Source organism: Microcaecilia unicolor, chromosome 2 (assembly GCF_901765095.1).
Source record: "Microcaecilia unicolor chromosome 2, aMicUni1.1, whole genome shotgun sequence".
Taxonomy (NCBI): domain Eukaryota; kingdom Metazoa; phylum Chordata; class Amphibia; order Gymnophiona; family Siphonopidae; genus Microcaecilia; species Microcaecilia unicolor.
This window is the reverse complement of record NC_044032.1, coordinates 76,456,196-76,473,728: the sequence shown is the minus strand read 5'-3', so window position 1 is coordinate 76,473,728 and position 17,533 is coordinate 76,456,196. Positions and strand designations below refer to the sequence as shown.

Sequence of the window (17,533 nt, the reverse complement as noted above, 5' to 3'; positions counted from 1 at the left end):
TCCATTTTCTTACTATGGCACCAACAGTTGTCTCCTTCTCGCCCAGCGTCTTACTGATGGTTTGTAGCCCATTCCAGCCTTGTGCAGGTGTATGATCTTGTCCCTGACATCCTTAGACAGCTCCTTGCTCTTGGCCATTTTGTAGAGGTTAGAGTCTGACTGATTCACTGAGTCTGTGGACAGGTGTCTTTCATACAGGTGACCATTGCCGACAGCTGTCTGTCATGCAGGTAACGAGTTGATTTGGAGCATCTACCTGGTCTGTAGGGGCCAGATCTCTTACTGGTTGGTGGGGGATCAAATACTTATTTCCCTCTGCAGAATGCAAATAAATTCATATACTTTCCACAATGTGATTTTCCGGATTTAATTTGTGATGTGCTATCTCTCACTGTTACCAATAACCTACCCTTCAATTATGGGCTGCTCATGTCTTTGTCAGTGGGCAAACTTACAAAATCAGCAAGGGATCAAATACTTATTTCCCCCACTGTAACTGAGATTGACCTAAAAAATTTACCAACTAACTGAGAGTGCAGCCTGGAACAGAACAAACAGGGCCCTCGGGGGGTGGAGTTGGATCCTAAAGCCCAAACAGGTTCTGAAGAACTGACTGCCCGAACCGACTGTCGCGTCGGGTATCCTGCTGCAGGCAGTAATGAGATGTGAATGTGTGGACAGATGACCACGTCGCAGCTTTGCAAATTTCTTCAATGGAGGCTGACTTCAAGTGGGCTACCGACGCAGCCATGGCTCTAACATTATGAGCCGTGACATGACCCTCAAGAGCCAGCCCCGCCTGGGCGTAAGTGAAGGAAATGCAATCTGCTAGCCAATTGGATATGGTGCGTTTCCCTACAGCCACTCCCCTCCTATTGGGATCAAAAGAAACAAACAATTGGGCGGACTGTCTGTGGGGCTGTGTCCGCTCCAGGTAGAAGGCCAATGCTCTCTTGCAGTCCAATGTGTGCAGCTGACATTCAGCAGGGCAGGAATGAGGACGGGGAAAGAATGTTGGCAAGACAATTGACTGGTTCAGATGGAACTCCAACACGACCTTTGGCAAGAACTTAGGGTGAGTGCGGAGGACTACTCTGTTATGATGAAATTTGGTGTAAGGGGCCTGGGCTACCAGGGCCTGAAGCTCACTGACTCTACGAGCTGAAGTAACTGCCACCAAGAAAATGACCTTCCAGGTCAAGTACTTCAGATGGCAGGAATTCAGTGGCTCAAAAGGAGGTTTCATCAGCTGGGTGAGAACGACATTGAGATCCCATGACACTGTAGGAGGCTTGACAGGGGGCTTTGACAAAAGCAAACCTCTCATGAAGCGAACAACTAAAAGCTGTCCTGAGATCGGCTTACCTTCCACATGGTAATGGTATGCACTGATTGCGCTAAGGTGAACTCTTACAGAGTTGGTCTTGAGACCAGACTCAGACAAGTGCAGAAGGTATTCAAGCAGGGTCTGTGTAGGACAAGAGCGAGGAGCTAGGGCCTTGCTGTCACACCAGACGGCAAACCTCCTCCACAGAAAGAAGTAACTCCTCTTAGTGGAATCTTTCCTGGAAGCAAGCAAGACGCGGGAGACACCCTCTGACAGACCCAAAGAGGCAAAGTCTACGCTCTCAACATCCAGGCCGTGAGAGCCAGGGACCGGAGGCTGGGATGCAGAAGAGCCCCTTCGTCCTGCGTGATGAGGGTCGGAAAACACTCCAATCTCCACGGTTCTTCTGAGGATAACTCCAGAAGAAGAGGGAACCAGATCTGACGCGGCCAAAAAGGAGCAATCAGAATCATGGTGCCTCGGTCTTGTTTGAGTTTCAACAAAGTCTTCCCCACCAGAGGAATGGGAGGATAAGCATACAGCAGGCCCTCCCCCCAATCCAGGAGGAAGGCATCCGATGCCAGTCTGCCGGGGGCCTGAAGCCTGGAACAGAACTGAGGGACTTTGTGGTTCACTCGAGATGCGAAGAGATCCACCAAGGGGGTGCCCCACGCTTGGAAGATCTGGCGCACCACTCTGGAGTTGAGCGACCACTCGTGAGGTTGCATAATCCGGCTCAGTCTGTCGGCCAGACTGTTGTTTACGCCTGCCAGATATGTGGCTTGGAGCACCATGCCGAGACAGCGAGCCCAGAGCCACATGCTGACGGCTTCCTGACACAGGGGGCGAGATCCGGTGCCCCCCTGCTTGTTGACATAGTACATGGCAACCTGGTTGTCTGTCTGAATTTGGATAATTTGATGGGACAGCCGATCTCTGAAAGCCTTCAGAGCGTTCCAGATCGCTCGCAACTCCAGGAGATTGATCTGTAGACCGCGTTCCTGGAGGGACCAGCTTCCTTGGGTGTGAAGCCCATCGACATGAGCTCCCCATCCCAGGAGAGACGCATCCGTTGTCAGCACTTTTTGTGGCTGAGGAATTTGGAAAGGACGTCCCAGAGTCAAATTGGACCAGATTGTCCACCAATACAGGGATTCGAGAAAACTCGTGGACAGGTGGATCACGTCTTCTAGACCCCCAGCAGCCTGATACCACTGGGAGGCTAGGGTCCATTGAGCAGATCTCATGTGAAGACGGGCCATGGGAGTCACATGAACTGTGGAGGCCATGTGGCCCAGCAATCTCAACATCTGCCGAGCTGTGATCTGCTGGGACGCTCGCACCCGCGAGACGAGGGACAACAAGTTGTTGGCCCTCGTCTCTGGGAGATAGGCGCGAGCCGTCCGAGAATCCAGCAGAGCTCCTATGAATTCGAGTTTCTGCACTGGGAGAAGATGGGACTTTGGATAATTTATCACAAACCCCAGTAGCTCCAGGAGGCGAATAGTCATCTGCATGGACTGCAGGGCTCCTGCCTCGGATGTGTTCTTCACCAGCCAATCGTCGAGATATGGGAACACGTGCACCCCCAGCCTGCGAAGTGCCGCTGCTACCACAGCTAGGCACTTTGTGAACACCCTGGGCGCAGAGGCGAGCCCAAAGGGTAGCACACAGTACTGGAAGTGGCGTGTGCCCAACTGAAATCGCAGATACTGTCTGTGAGCTGGCAGTATCGGGATGTGTGTGTAGGCATCCTTCAAGTCCAGAGAGCATAGCCAATCGTTTTGCTGAATCATGGGGAGAAGGGTGCCCAGGGAAAGCATCCTGAACTTTTCTTTTACGAGATATTTGTTCAGGGCCCTTAGGTCTAGGATGGGACGCATCCCCCCTGTTTTCTTTTCCACAAGGAAGTACCTGGAATAGAATCCCAGCCCTTCTTGCCCGGATGGCACGGGCTCGACCGCATTGGCGCTGAGAAGGGCGGAGAGTTCCTCTGCAAGTACCTGCTTGTGCTGGAAGCTGTAAGACTGAGCTCCCGGTGGACAATTTGGAGGTTTTGAGGCCAAATTGAGGGTGTATCCTTGCCGGACTATTTGGAGAACCCACTGATCGGAGGTTATTAGAGGCCACCTTTGGTGAAAAGCTTTCAACCTCCCCCCGACTGGTAGGTCGCCCGGCACTGACACTTGGATGTCGGCTATGCTCTGCTGGAGCCAGTCAAAAGCTCGCCCCTTGCTTTTGCTGGGGAGCCGAGGGGCCTGGCTGAGGCGCACGCTGCTGACGAGAGCGAGCGCGCTGGGGCTTAGCCTGGGCCGCAGGCTGTCGAGAAGGAGGATTGTACCTACGCATACCAGAAGAGTAGGGAACAGTCTTCCTTCCCCCGAAAAATCTTCTACCTGTAGAGGTAGATGCTGAAGGCTGCCGGCGGGAGAACTTGTCGAATGCGGTGTCCCGCTGGTGGAGAGACTCTACCACCTGTTCGACTTTCTCTCCAAAAATGTTGTCCGCACGGCAAGGCGAGTCCGCAATCCGCTGCTGGAGTCTATTCTCCAGGTCGGCGGCACGCAGCCATGAGAGCCTGCGCATCACCACACCTTGAGCAGCGGCCCTGGACGCAACATCAAAGGTGTCATACACCCCTCTGGCCAGGAATTTTCTGCACGCCTTCAGCTGCCTGACCACCTCCTGAAAAGGCTTGGCCTGCTCAGGGGGGAGAGCATCAACCAAGCCCGCCAACTGCCGCACATTGTTCCGCATGTGTATGCTCGTGTAGAGCTGGTAAGACTGGATTTTGGCCACGAGCATAGAGGAATGGTAGGCCTTCCTCCCAAAGGAGTCTAAGGTTCTAGAGTCCTTGCCCGGGGGCGCCGAAGCATGCTCCCTAGAACTCTTAGCCTTCTTTAGGGCCAGATCCACAACTCCAGAATCATGAGGCAACTGGGTGCGCATCAGATCTGGGTCCCCATGGATCCGGTACTGGGACTCGATCTTCTTGGGGATGTGGGGATTAGTTAGAGGTTTTGTCCAGTTCGCAAGCAATGTCTTTTTTAGGACATGGTGCAAGGGAACAGTGGACGCTTCCTTAGGTGGAGAAGGATAGTCCAGGAGCTCAAACATTTCAGCCCTGGGCTCGTCCTCCACAACCACCGGGAAGGGGATGGCCGTAGACATCTCCCGGACAAAGGAAGCGAAAGACAGACTCTCAGGAGGAGAAAGCTGTCTTTCAGGAGAGGGAGTGGGATCAGAAGGAAGACCCTCAGACTCCTCGTCAGAGAAATATCTGGGGTCTTCTTCTTCCTCCCATGAGGCCTCACCCTCGGTGTCAGACACAAGTTCACGAACCTGTGTCTGCAACCTCGCCCGGCTCGACTCAGTGGAGCCACGTCCACGATGGGGGCGTCGAGAGGTAGACTCCCTGGCCCACATCGGCGAAGCTCCCTCCGCCGACGTAGTCGGGGAGCCCTCCTGGGAGGTGGCCGCAGTCGGTACCGCACGCGGTACCGACGTCGGGGACCTCACCCCGGGCGATGGGCCAGCCGGCGCCACGCTCGACGGTACCGGAGGCGCAAGCACCGCCGGTACCGGAGGGGTAGGGCGCAACAGCTCTCCCAGAATCTCTGGGAGAACGGCCCGGAGGCTCTCGTTCAGAGCGGCTGCAGAGAAAGGCAAAGAGGTCGATGCAGGCGTCGACGTCAGAACCTGTTCTGGGCGAGGAGGCTGTTCCGGGCTGTCCAGAGTGGAGCGCATCGACACCTCTTGAACAGAGGGTGAGCGGTCCTCTCGGTGCCGATGCCTGCTGGGTGCCGACTCCCTCGGCGACCCAGAGCTCTCGGTGCCGACGCGGGGAGGCGACCGGTGTCGATGCTTCTTCGATTTCTTCCGAAGCATGTCACCGGAGCTCCCCGGCACCGACGAGGAGGACGTAGAATCCAGCCGTCGCTTCCTCGGGGCCGTGGCCGAAGGAGGTCGGTCTCGGGGGGGCTGTACCGCAGGAGCCCTCAGGGTAGGAGGAGACCCACCCGAAGGCTCACCGCCACCAGCAGGGGAATGGACAGCCCTCACCTGCACTCCTGACGATGCACCACCGTCCGACGACATCAGCAGACGAGATCCCGGTACCACCGACGTCGATGCAGCTATCCGATGTCTCGGCGCCGATGCAGAGGCCCGATGCCTCGATGCACTCGATGCAGGGGTGGCCGAGGAAGATGGTCTGGACGCTGATGACGTCGATGCACTCGAAGATCCCGGTGTCGATGCCGACGAAGAGCCCGAGAACAACACGTTCCACTGGGCTAGTCTCGCTACCTGAGTCCGCCTTTGAAGCAGGGAACACAGACTGCAGTTCTGAGGGCGGTGCTCGGCCCCCAGACACTGAAGACACGACGAGTGTCGATCAGTGAGCGAGATAACCCGGGCGCACTGGGTGCACTTCTTGAAGCCGCTGGAAGGCTTCGATGTCATGGGCGGAAAAATCGCGCCGGCGAAATCAAAGTCCGAAATGACGGAAAAAGAGCACCAAAAAATTTGTAAGGGAGAAAATCTCGACCGAGGCCGAAAAGAGGCCTACCTCGACGACGAAAGAAAACTTATCGGGGCAAAAAGCTGGAAGTACGGGGAGGATTAACACGAAAACCCGGGGGGGGGTTTCCGGAGCACTTCCCGACACTTGAAAAGACTTTTCCGAAGAAAAAACACGTCAAAATAAATTTGGACGCGCGAGGTCGACTTTCCGGGGCTCGATACGGCGAAAACACGACTGTACCGAGTGCGGACAAAAGAAGACTGGCCGGTTCGAGCCGGTTTCGGGCGGGAAGACGGCCGCGCATGCGCGGTGCGCGCGGGCGCGCGAGGACTAGCAAAGGTCTTTGCTAGAGAAGTTTCCGATTGGAGGGGCTGCCGTGGACGTCACCCTATCAGTGAGAACAAGCAGCCTGCTTGTCCTCGGAGAATGTCCTTTTACAGAATAGGCTCTTACCAGCATCCCTATTGCTATCAAATTACAGAATCACCCCTATAATTCTGTAGTACTCAATATACCTCCAAGCGGAATTCTGTTTCCTGAGCTATGCAGAATGCCAAGTTTTAAGAGCTGCTTTAACTTCACCAGCGAGGTCTCCAAGCAAAGGTGAAATAGGAGAGAGTTTCAGAGGGAGGAGGTGAAACAGCAAAAAGCTGTATACCAAGAACAGTCCAATCTTATTTTGGGCAAGGGTGAGATAACCCTAAAATTAATTTGGGAAGAGCAGAGCATGTGAAATGGAGAATAGGAATGAGGGATGATGACAGATAGACAGGAGCGCCATTGTAGAAGGCTTGGTGTGCCAGTACTAAGATTTTGAATTGAATCCTACTACAGATGGGCAGCCAATGCTGTTCATAGAGAAGCGGGGATACACAATCTGATTTCCTTGACATTATAGATCAGCTTGACTGCAATGTTTTGCACAAGCTGAAGCTGTTTTCAAGTAACCTGCAGAAATGACACTGACACTTTTGAACTTGACCTGTTAAATTTTGTTCCTGCTTTTAGAATCAAACACATATATAAGAAATGACTATTTTTTCATTGGGTAATATTTATAATATTTGTTAGTCACCATTGTTACTGAGATGGAAATCAAGTTGAGACACAATCCAATAAAGTCCATACTGTAAAGTAAGGCAAAAAAATAAAAAAGCGGTTCTAATCCTGATTATGAGATAAAGAAAAATTACTCTTTTGCCCAGACTTTTCCTAACTTGACTTAATTAGTATGGCATCACTCTGCTCCTGAATACTATCCTTCCTTAGGGGGGTGTGGCCCTAGTCAGAACTTTCTCACTTCCCTTCTCTTCTGTGTCTTCGGGGCCCTTTTTCAAAGGTGCGGTAGGCTCTACACATATGCAGAGTGTGCCAAAACGAGACTACCGCTAGGCTAGCACACATCCCTGGCGGTAATTTTGGATTTGGAGCATACCCATACTGCTGGAACAAATAATTTTTTTAATTTCCTACCGCATGTGGAGTTCCCAGCATTAATCGGCAGTTGGCGCACACCGACCAGTCACCACACGTGTAGTGCGTGAGCCCTTATTGCTAGATCAATGGGTGGCATTAACGGCTCAGGTCATAAATAGGTGTGCACTGGTTTCAATTTTACCGCAGGTCCTTTTCCCGACCCATTGAAAAAAAGACCCCGGAGGAGTGCAGTGACGTGACAGGCGAGAGGAGGAACGGCTGCAGAGACTGCGTTGTAAGACTCGGGCAGTTGCGAATGATTTGGGCTGGGTTTAAAAACATTTATCACTTCTTTTCTTTTTGTAGCGGCCGCTGCTGCTCAACAGGAGAAGCAGCAGCGGCCGGACAGCGTTACTACTGGCATCTGCAGGTGGCGATGGGGTTTGATGCGCTGGGGGGGGTGTTGATGTGCTTGGGGTAGGGGAGGGGTGTTTGATGTGCCGGGGGGATTGGGTGATGCGCCTGGGGGGGAGGGGAGAGTCGCTGGACATGGGTAGCTGGAGGGGGGGAGGGGAGGGTCGCTGGACATGGATGGCTGGAGGCAGGGCAGGGGAGAGGGAGGCGGGGAGGGGGTCCTGAGACCAGAGAGGTGGGGGTGATGAGGGGGGCCCTGCGAGTGGGGGGGTGGGGGCTCACACTCACTCACTGTCTCTCACATACACTCTCTCTGACACACTCCCTGTCTATCACACTCTGTCTCTCTGTCACACACACACAGACACTCTGAGGGACATAATCGAACGCGAACGCCCATGTGTAAAAACGTCCATCTCCGGAGACGGCTCCGGGAAGAGGCGGAGCGAACCGTAAAAACGAAACGAGATGGCCGTCCATCTTCGGTTTCAATTATACGGATCGGCCAGCTGAAATCCCATCATTTATGTCGACTCTAGAGATAGACGACACAAATGGTGAGATCGCTGGACCTAGAGATGGCCGTCCGCAGTTTTCAGCGATAATCGAAACCGCTGCCGGCCATCTCAAAAACGGACCTAATCCAAGCCATTTGGTCGTGGGAGGGGCCAGCATTCGTAGTGCACTGGTCCCCCTGAGATGCCTCTATGCCAGCCTCAAATATCATACCTAGCTCCATGGTCCCCGGAGCAATTTTAGTTTAGTTGGTGCTGCGCGGGACCCATGCAGAGAGCAAAAATCGGAAGAAAAAAAAACATGCAAGTGCAGTCAGGGATGTCCAAAAAAAAACATGCAAGTGCAGTCAGGGACGTCCACATGAGGGTCGACGTCCACAGCTGTCCAGGAATTGGAAATTTTGCAAGCAAAATAAACAAAAGGTTTTGCCAGAGAGTTGTGGCGCATGAATCGCGCTCAACACGCATGCGCGGAAAACTTCCCACCCACCGCACAAGTGTGCTACCTCAGGTTAATCAAAAAACATAAAAATAAACAAACAAACAACAACAACAACAACTCCAAAGGGGAGGAGGGTGGGTTCGTGAAAACAATCTGCCTGCTGTCCTCGGACAATACCTGCTAAAGGTTAAGTATTTTCGCTTTCTCCGAGGACAAGCAGGCTGCTTGTTACTACTATTTACTACTATTTAGCATTTCTATAGCGCTACAAGGCATACGCAGCGCTGCACAAACATAGAAGAAAGACAGTCCCTGCTCACACATGTGGGGTATCCCTAGCAACCAGGCTCACTCAAAACAATGAACATTGGTCAATTGGGCCTCACAACGGCAAGGACATAACATAGATTGACCTGAAACCATAAACAACTAACTGAGAGTGCAGCCTGGAACAGAACAAAAATGGGTCTCGGGGGGGGGGGGGGGGGGGGGGGTTGGATCCTAAACCCTGAACAGATTCTGCAGCACCGACTGCCCAAAATGACTGTCGCATCGGGTATCCTGCTGAAGACAGTAGTGAGATGTGAATGTGTGGACTGATGACCACGTTGCAGCCTTGCAAATTCAATGGAGGCTGACTTTAGGTGAGCCACTGACGCAGCCATGGCTCTAACATTATGAGCCATGACACGGCCCTCTAGAGTCAGCCCAGCTTGGGCATAAGTGAAAGAATTGCAATCTGCCAGCCAACTGGAGATTGTGTGTTTTCCAATGGCGACTCCTCTCCTGTTGGGATTGAAAGAAACAAACAACTGGGCGGACTGTCTGAAGGGCTTTGTCCACTCCACGTAAAAGGTCAATGCTCTCTTGCAGTCCAAGGTATGCAAACTGCTTTCGCCAGGGCAGGTATGAGGATGGGGAAAGAATGTGGGCAAGACAATTGACTGGTTCAGATGGAACTCCGACACCACCTTAGGCAGGAACTTAGGGTGCGTGCGGAGGACTACTCTGTTATGATGAAACTTGATATAATGTGCATGCACCACCAGGGCCTGAAGCTCACTTACCCTATGAGCTGAAGTAACAGCCACCAATAAAATGACCTTCCAGGTCAAATACTTCAGATGGCAGGAATTCAGTGGGTCAAAAGGAGCTTTCATCAGCTGAATGAGAATGACGTTGAGATCCCATGACACTGGTGGAGGTTTGAAAGGGGGCTTTGACAAAAGCAAACCTCTCATAAAGCGAACAACTAAAGACTGTCCAGAGAAAGGCTTACCCTCTACACGGCAATGAAAAGCACTAATCGCACTAAGATGAACTCTTACGGAGTTGGTCTTGAGACCAGACTCTGACAAGTGTAGAAGGTATTCAAGCAGGATCTGTGTAGGACAAGAAAGAGGATCTAGGGCCTTGCTGTCACACCAGACGGCAAACCTCCTCCTTTCGGCACCTAACCTTTTGAGAAATATAGTATGTCTTTTAGATTGTACACTTGTCTCTAGATTGTACACCTGTCTTTTAGATTGTAAGCTCCTTGAGCAGGGACTGTCCTTCCATGTTAAATTGTACAGCGCTGCGTAACCCTAGTAGCGCTTTAGAAATGTTAAGTAGTAGTAGTAGTAGCTGTCACACCAGACGGCAAACCTCCTCCATTTGAAAGAGTTACACCTCTTTGTGGAATCTTTTCTGGAAGCAAGCAAGACTCAGGAGACACCCTCTGAAAGACTCAAGGAGGCGAATTCTATGCTCTCAACATCCAGACCGTGAGAGCCAGAGACTGGAGGTTGGGATTGTTCTCCCACCACATACTTCCATTGTTCAATATGTGGATGACATGCTTATTACATGCCCTGACTTTGACACCTGTGTCCAGGTCACTTGTGACCTTCTCGGCTTCCTTGCCACAAAAGGATACAAAGTTAACAGGAAAAAATTGAAAGTGGCTCAGACCCACGTTACCTTTCTCGGCCACCACATTGGCCCCTGTGAGAAGGGCCTTGGGCTCGATACTCTTCAACATGTCTCAACAGAGAGGTCCGAATGTGCGCCCAGGGAGTCCCATCTAGGGGGAGTAAGGTGCTCGGGCGAAAGAGCAGGTGTAGAAGGGCTGACAGGGACAGAGGGAGACTTCACATAGCCTTGGTCGTGTAGCTCCTGGCAAATAGCTCGTACTTGCGTGGCAGGGCTATATGGTATAAAGCCCATCTGTCGTAACTGAGACAGAGAAGGGCAAACCAGGGGTGCCGGGGGCAGGGGACCTGTTTGAACAGAAGTGTCCAAAAGTGGTGGTGGAGGCGATGTCTGGGTAGCATTTCGTGCATATGGGTTGGCGGTTGTTTGGGTGGCCAAATGGGATTGCAAGCCCTGGCCTCCCCGGGTTTCAGGGTAAGTGGCTGTCTGAGCGGCCACATCGGCTCGCCTAAGAGATGGTCTGTGAGTAGTAACCGGAGCCGGCGGATCCGTGGCACAGGGATAATGTTCAATAATAGGAAGGGGTATTTCGATTTCGTGGCCATCTATAGTGCGATAGACATGAGATGGCTGCGGGACAAACATCTGCGTAGGTGGTGGTACTGGGGGATAATGCGCCCCAGTAGGAGCGGTATTAGGGGGAACAGGAACAGTAGGTGGAGCTGTGGTTGGCCGAGTTAATGCCGACTGCTGGGGCGGAGGCAGATCAACTGTCGGTCCAGAGGGACACGAAGGTTGAGTGGAATTGGCTTGGGAGGAAAGAGGAGACAAATCTACTGGATGTAGAAGTGACCCCTCGTTCTGGGTGATGAGGGTTGGAAAACACTCCAATCTCCACGGTTCCTCGGAGGACAACTCCAGAAGAAGAGGGAACCAAATCTGACATGGCCAGAAGGGCGCAATCAGAATCATGGTCCCGCAGTCCTGCCTGAGTTTCAGCAAAGTCTTCCCTACTAGAGGTATGGGAGGGTACACATACAGAAGGCCCGTTCCCCAATGGAGAAGAAAAGCATCTGACGCTAGTCTGACATGGGCCTGAAGTCTGGAACAGAACTAAGGGACCTTGTGATTGCTCTGAGTGGCAAAAAGATCCACCGAGGGGGTGCCCCACGCTTGGAAGATCTTGCGGATTACTCCCATGTTCAGTGGACTGGACAGAGCCCCCAAAAGATTTTCTCACTGCGCCTCTCGAGACGCTTGGGTCCGTTTCTTCATACAAAGACACAGACTACAAGCGGCTGGTCTATGGTTGGGCCCAAAGCACTGGATACATCAAGTGTGAGTATCGGTACCTGAGATGGTCCGGTTGCACCAAGTACAACATTGGAAGCCGCTGGGTGTCTTCTATGACATGGAAGGAAAAATTGCCTTGGCGAAATCAAACGACACGATTGTGCCAAAAAGAGGAGGCACAAAAAGGGAATAAACCCGACCGCGCAGCCCAAAGGCCGGTCGCATCGAAAAAGAAAGGAAACTTTAAAGATGGACAAAAAGAAACAAGAAAACTAAGTGAAACTACTCAAATTATTATTTTTTTTTTTTAAAGAAGAAATAAAGCGAAACTAAATCGCGTAGAGTAGTTCTCTTCCTGAGCCTGAACGGAGCGCAGAGGAAACACTGCCGCACTTTGCCACAGAGAAAAAAAGAACTGAGGTAGCACGCTCGCACGGCGGGCGGGAAGTCATCCGTGCATGTGTGGTGAGCGCCATTCGCGCACCAGAACTCTCTGGCAAAACCTTTTGTTTATTTTGCTTGCAAAATTTCCGATTCCTGGGCTGCCGTGGACATTGACCCACATGTGAGAAGAAACAGCCTGCTTGTCCTCGGAGAAAAGCCTTTTTTCCACCGCAGTAAAAAATGGCCCAGCATGCGCAAATTTTATGTGCCAAAACTAGCACAGACCACTTTTACCGTGGTTTAGTAAAAGAGCCCCTTAGTTATTTAAAAGGTTTCTAACCCACCCAATCACTATAGCTGAAGGCAAAGATTAGATAATGTAACATGTGGATTATCTTCTAATTTCCTTTCCTTTAGTTTTCCTAGACCAGTATAGACAAGAGGGATATGCTCCTGAACCAGCAGATGGAGATAGGGAATATTAACTTTCGATGATGTGATCATCATTATAAGGATTGGTGCAGTCCTTGAACTTACCAGAATACTTATATCAAAGCAGAAACTGAACTTTAAATATAAAATTAACAGACTAAACAACAGAACCTCCTCTGAGCTCTACACCCAGACCCAAACTTTGCCTCATAGCCAGAAACTTAGTTTTGAGTTCCTGAACTCAAGCAGTGAAGGGTCTCCATCTTCAGGCGGGACTTATTCAATACCAAACAAAATCAAAATAATCATTCACAATGGAGTACATAATCAATTATCCAATCCCAGAACTCCAGATATATTTTTATATGAGGGGCCAAGATTAAATTTAAAAAAAAAGAAGACTGCATTTTCTAAAATTGCTATGCGTACATTTATGGCAATTTACACATCTAACTTCACCTTTTATGTGTATAAATAATGCCTAAGCTTTCTAAAATTTATTCAGTATGTTATATGTTCAGAGGCTGAATTTTGCCACTCAATATTAATTTTTTTGCCTGCACATAACTTTGGTCATTTTGAGAATAAAACAGCCAAAGTCATATGACAACTACTGGGAATATTTTTTAAGAATACACTTATGCAGTCAGTGCCACCACAGACCTCATAACTGCTTATGAATATCACATTGGTGTTTTTATTTCAGTGAAATTTGAATAGTGGACAACAGATGTTGAAAAACTACTCTGCTTTTGCAGAATTAGTGGAGAGAGGCAAGTACTACCTTTCCTAGCCCTTACTGAAAAAGAAAGCAGTGACAAAGAGTTTTAAGAGGGTTCTAAGTCACCTTTCTAAAGCGAGAGCATTGGTGATAATTTAGGTCTGTAATAAGAAATAATGAAAGGGAAAGATGTCCTGAATTAATGCTCAGGGCTTTCTGCTGCGTGAGCTATGACCGTTTAATTGCCAACTGTAGAGCCCAGTTAGATGGCGCTAACCCAAAAGTTCAGTTGGAGAGTCCGTGCTTTGTGAAGTAGGCTATACGTTCAAACATAAGTTCAAAAGGATTTTTAGAAGTCAAGGTATAATTTTCTTACATCTTCTATGTAGATGTCATAGTCTGAATCATCAATATCAATTCCATCATATTCATCAGATTTGTTGTCTGTAATATATTGATGCTCATAACTTCCACTTCCACTTCCAGATTCTTGTGTGTCTGAAACACAAACAAGATATTAAACAATGTTTTCTACCAGGTCCACCACTGCTTGTCCATTCCTGTTCCTAACACTTTCCTACATTTTGGGGATTGCTTTTGTTGTTCACTAGGATGAACTTGATTCAACCAAAATCAGAGCTTGCCAAAAATTCTTCAGCAAACAGATAAACTGCTCTGTTAGGCACTGCCACCCCCCCCCCCCCTCCCCTCTAGCCACATACACATTGACCCAAGCAGCCCTGGGCCACAATTCAGTTGATCCCCTGATATTTGGATTTTCATATCTGTGCACATTCTAAAGTACATTCTTCAGATTAGTACTATATACATAAGTCTCATGATCCATTTTCAGATACGCAGTTATACTTCTGACATAAAAAAGCTCTTAAACTGGACAAAAGAAACCATATCTGAATGGTTTGATCAGGTCAGCTTAAATAAGAGCTTAAAATGTTTAATGCAGTGTTCAGTCAATACACTGCTCATCTAACTATAATCCAACCCACTCATGCAGTTCATTTCACTAAGAAACAAAAGAGAAAACTGATACAATAAAAGTAGAAATATTTAATTTAGTTGATTTTGGTTTATATTCTGCCTTTCTTCAATTTACTCAAAATGGATCATAAGATTATAAAAGATTATTATGGGGTCATTTTATTAAGCTGCGGTAAGCACTAACACGTGCTTACCGCAGGTTAAAAAGCATTACTGAGGGGTGCAATCAGGCCTTCCGCAGTAGTTTTGGTATTGGCACTTGCCACCTACACACTAAAAAATAACTGATTAGCATGTGGTTAGCGCATAAGCTCTTACCACCTACAAAATAGGTGGCGGTAAGGGCTCACGTGCTAATGGAGAAATTAGTGCGTAGCCATTAATAGGAAAAATGGAAAATAGGGCCATTTTATCACCACATTAAAAGTGGCCTCAGTGCACAGGAAAGACCCTCACTGGGGATAGCGCTGCTTAATAAAAGGGCCCCTATATGTGAAGCCTCATTTTAGATAGGGCATCTAGGTTGGAAATAGAATATCTATGTTGGGACATTCACAATTTTCAGCCTATTTTACAAAAGGTCTGCTGCAAGTGTAAGAAATATATACATTTCCTTAACTGTGCAGCTGGAGCAAGCATTATATATAACCACATATTTACAAAAAGAGCAGCATCACTCAGCACCTTGAATGTTCAAGCATGGCGCTTACAGGTTTAAATGCCAATTTTCACTACTCACATGTATAAGAGGTGTATTCCTGTTACAAATAGTGGCATTTGCATTTATTTATGCATGCCATTTTCATGTAAGGCTTTCACAATAACCTCTGTAAGTTAGGAAAGTGGCACATGTGTATTGAAGTCTGAAAAAAGATTTCCTACAAATTTAGGAATGTGGCACATGTGTGTTGAAGTCTGAAAAAAGATTTCCTACAAATTATACACATTGCCTAGTTCATCACTGCACACCAGTAAAGATTCTTTCTTTCTTTCTTCTACAACTCTTCCTCTATTCCATGTCTGCATGCACCAGATATAGACTACACGAAGTAGAACTTATATAAAGAAAAGGGTGAGAGGAATGATAGAGCTCCCACCTGTACAGGGAACAGCACACATCCTTAGGTTTACATCTTATTCAGCAACATCTCTCTCTTATTCAGCAAAATGAGACCTCTATCATCTATACTGCAGCCATACAGAAGGTACTATAGTGTAGCTAACCATGTCAATCATACAGGGAAAATCATACCTGCAGATAAGAGGCAGAATAATACCACTGGTGTCCTATCTCGCTCTTCCATAGGACCTAATAGCCAACTTTTAAACAGTGCTTTCCTGTTATATATATTGTATGCCAAGACAATGTTCTCCTACTTAAAGCAATATATCAGCAAAACAGACAAGAAAGAGGATGCTCAGTTGCTCATCCAGATAGCCATCAAATATAAAACCATTTTTATGAGCTATGTGGACAGGTGGATTGATCATGCTTCCTACTCATCTTGATGTGTTAGGGTTTTATTGAAACCCTTTATCCTATGGATTCTTAGATAAGGCCACAAACAAGTTTGGTATCTAGGATGAATATTTAGCAGATGTACTTGCACAGATATGAACTAAGAAATAGGCTAATTTGCATACCACAACTACCTTAAAAACAATGCCTATTTGTGGTCTTCAATGACTGGGATTTAAAAACTATCAGCTCTGTCAAATGGTCAGGATTCCTCTAAGGTCATGTGTAGGAGACCTGCATATGATTTTTCTTGTTGCCTGTGTTCAGTAAAGGCAGCTGAAGAACAGCTTCCGGGTGCACGAAGCAAGGGGATGCGTGGAGCAGGCACATGGCTGTTGGCTCTGCTGGTCTCCTGCCCCCTCTGATGTCAACTTCCTGTTCCAGGGAAAGAGACTGGCAGAGCTGTCAGCCGTGAGCCTGCTCCGTGTACTCCCCTGCTCAGAGGAGGAGGGGTGCTCCACCCCAGGTGGCAACTAAGGTAGGTATGCCATTGCTCCATCTATCTTCTTCTTGTTTTAGACTAATATTAAAGATGGCCTGCCCTCTCTTCTACAGGTAAAAATGCATTGTGGACATATTTGCATATTGTTAATCATATATAGAACAGGCAATTCTCTACAAACCAATTTCCACAGTCTTGTCAATGAAAATGGCTTTTAAATTTATCCTTTAAGGGGCCAGTTCTACAAACAGAGGCCTCCAATTAGGGCTGGGAAACATGTCACCGAAGCTGTTGCCCCTGTTACAGCTTCTGCCTCTGTTCAGATGGAAAGTGAGATCTATTGTAAGGGATTGGCTCTGCGTGCAAAATAGCTGCAGGTTGAATCCCTCATGAAACAAGTGGAGGAACTGAGAAAGTAGATGGAGAGGCTGAGAAATATCTGTTACAATGAGAAATACATCAATAAAATGCTTCTTGAGGCAATAAGGATCTCCAGCACAGGGGAAGAAGCAGCAGCTGTGGTAAGAGGAGAACTTGACAGAGAACACCAGAGCCTGCACAATCTATAACCCCCAACTCCATCTTCCCTTGAACTGAAGAACCAATATGCAGCCCTGCAGGGCTGGTGCAAGGGTACTGGGCAATCTAGACAAACCTTTAGTTGTGTACCCACCTCAATTAACTTTCAGGATACTATTCCCCCCCCCCTCCAAGAAATCATGCTTTTAAATATTAAATATTGTTGTGTGTATGTGTGTCTCTCTCTCTCTCTCTCTCGTGCACGCAATAATGAGGGCAACTCCAAAACTCAGTTAAAAGAGTTGTTTGAAAATGCTCACCCTTCCCGCAGGTAAAAGCACACATTAGGCACACCTTCCTTCCAACCCTTCAGTAATATCTCTTACAAATATATTAAACAAAATAGGCCTCAGCACCGACCCCTGAGGAACCCCACTGCTCACCTTTCCTTTGAGAGGATTCCATTTACTACCACCCTCTGCCACCTGTTGGTCAACCAGTTTTCTATCCAGTTCACCACTATCAGTCCTAAGTTCAGCCCTTTCAGCTTATTCATGAGTCTTCTGTGGGGGACCTATCAAAGTCTTTGCTGAAATCCAAGTAGATTACTTCTAGCGCATGGCCTTCATCCATCTCTTTTGTCACCCAGTCAAAGAAGTCAATGAGATTCG

At 48.6% G+C, this 17,533-nt stretch overlaps 1 protein-coding gene across 2 annotated transcripts in view; it reads right to left on the bottom strand.

Annotated features, from left to right (window-relative positions):
• EGFLAM (EGF like, fibronectin type III and laminin G domains) overlaps positions 1-17,533 on the bottom strand; it is a 475,563-nt gene that overhangs the window by 198,227 nt on the left and 259,803 nt on the right. Inside the window, exons 8-9 of one of the 2 annotated variants that reach the window (XM_030193056.1) lie at positions 13,849-13,881; positions 13,760-13,806 (exon numbers count right to left, since the gene is read on the bottom strand). In XM_030193056.1, the coding sequence (XP_030048916.1) occupies positions 13,760-13,806; positions 13,849-13,881 (80 nt within the window). Of the gene's footprint in view, positions 1-13,759; positions 13,882-17,533 lie in introns of both variants that reach the window. The other variant, XM_030193055.1, reaches the window with a different exon arrangement.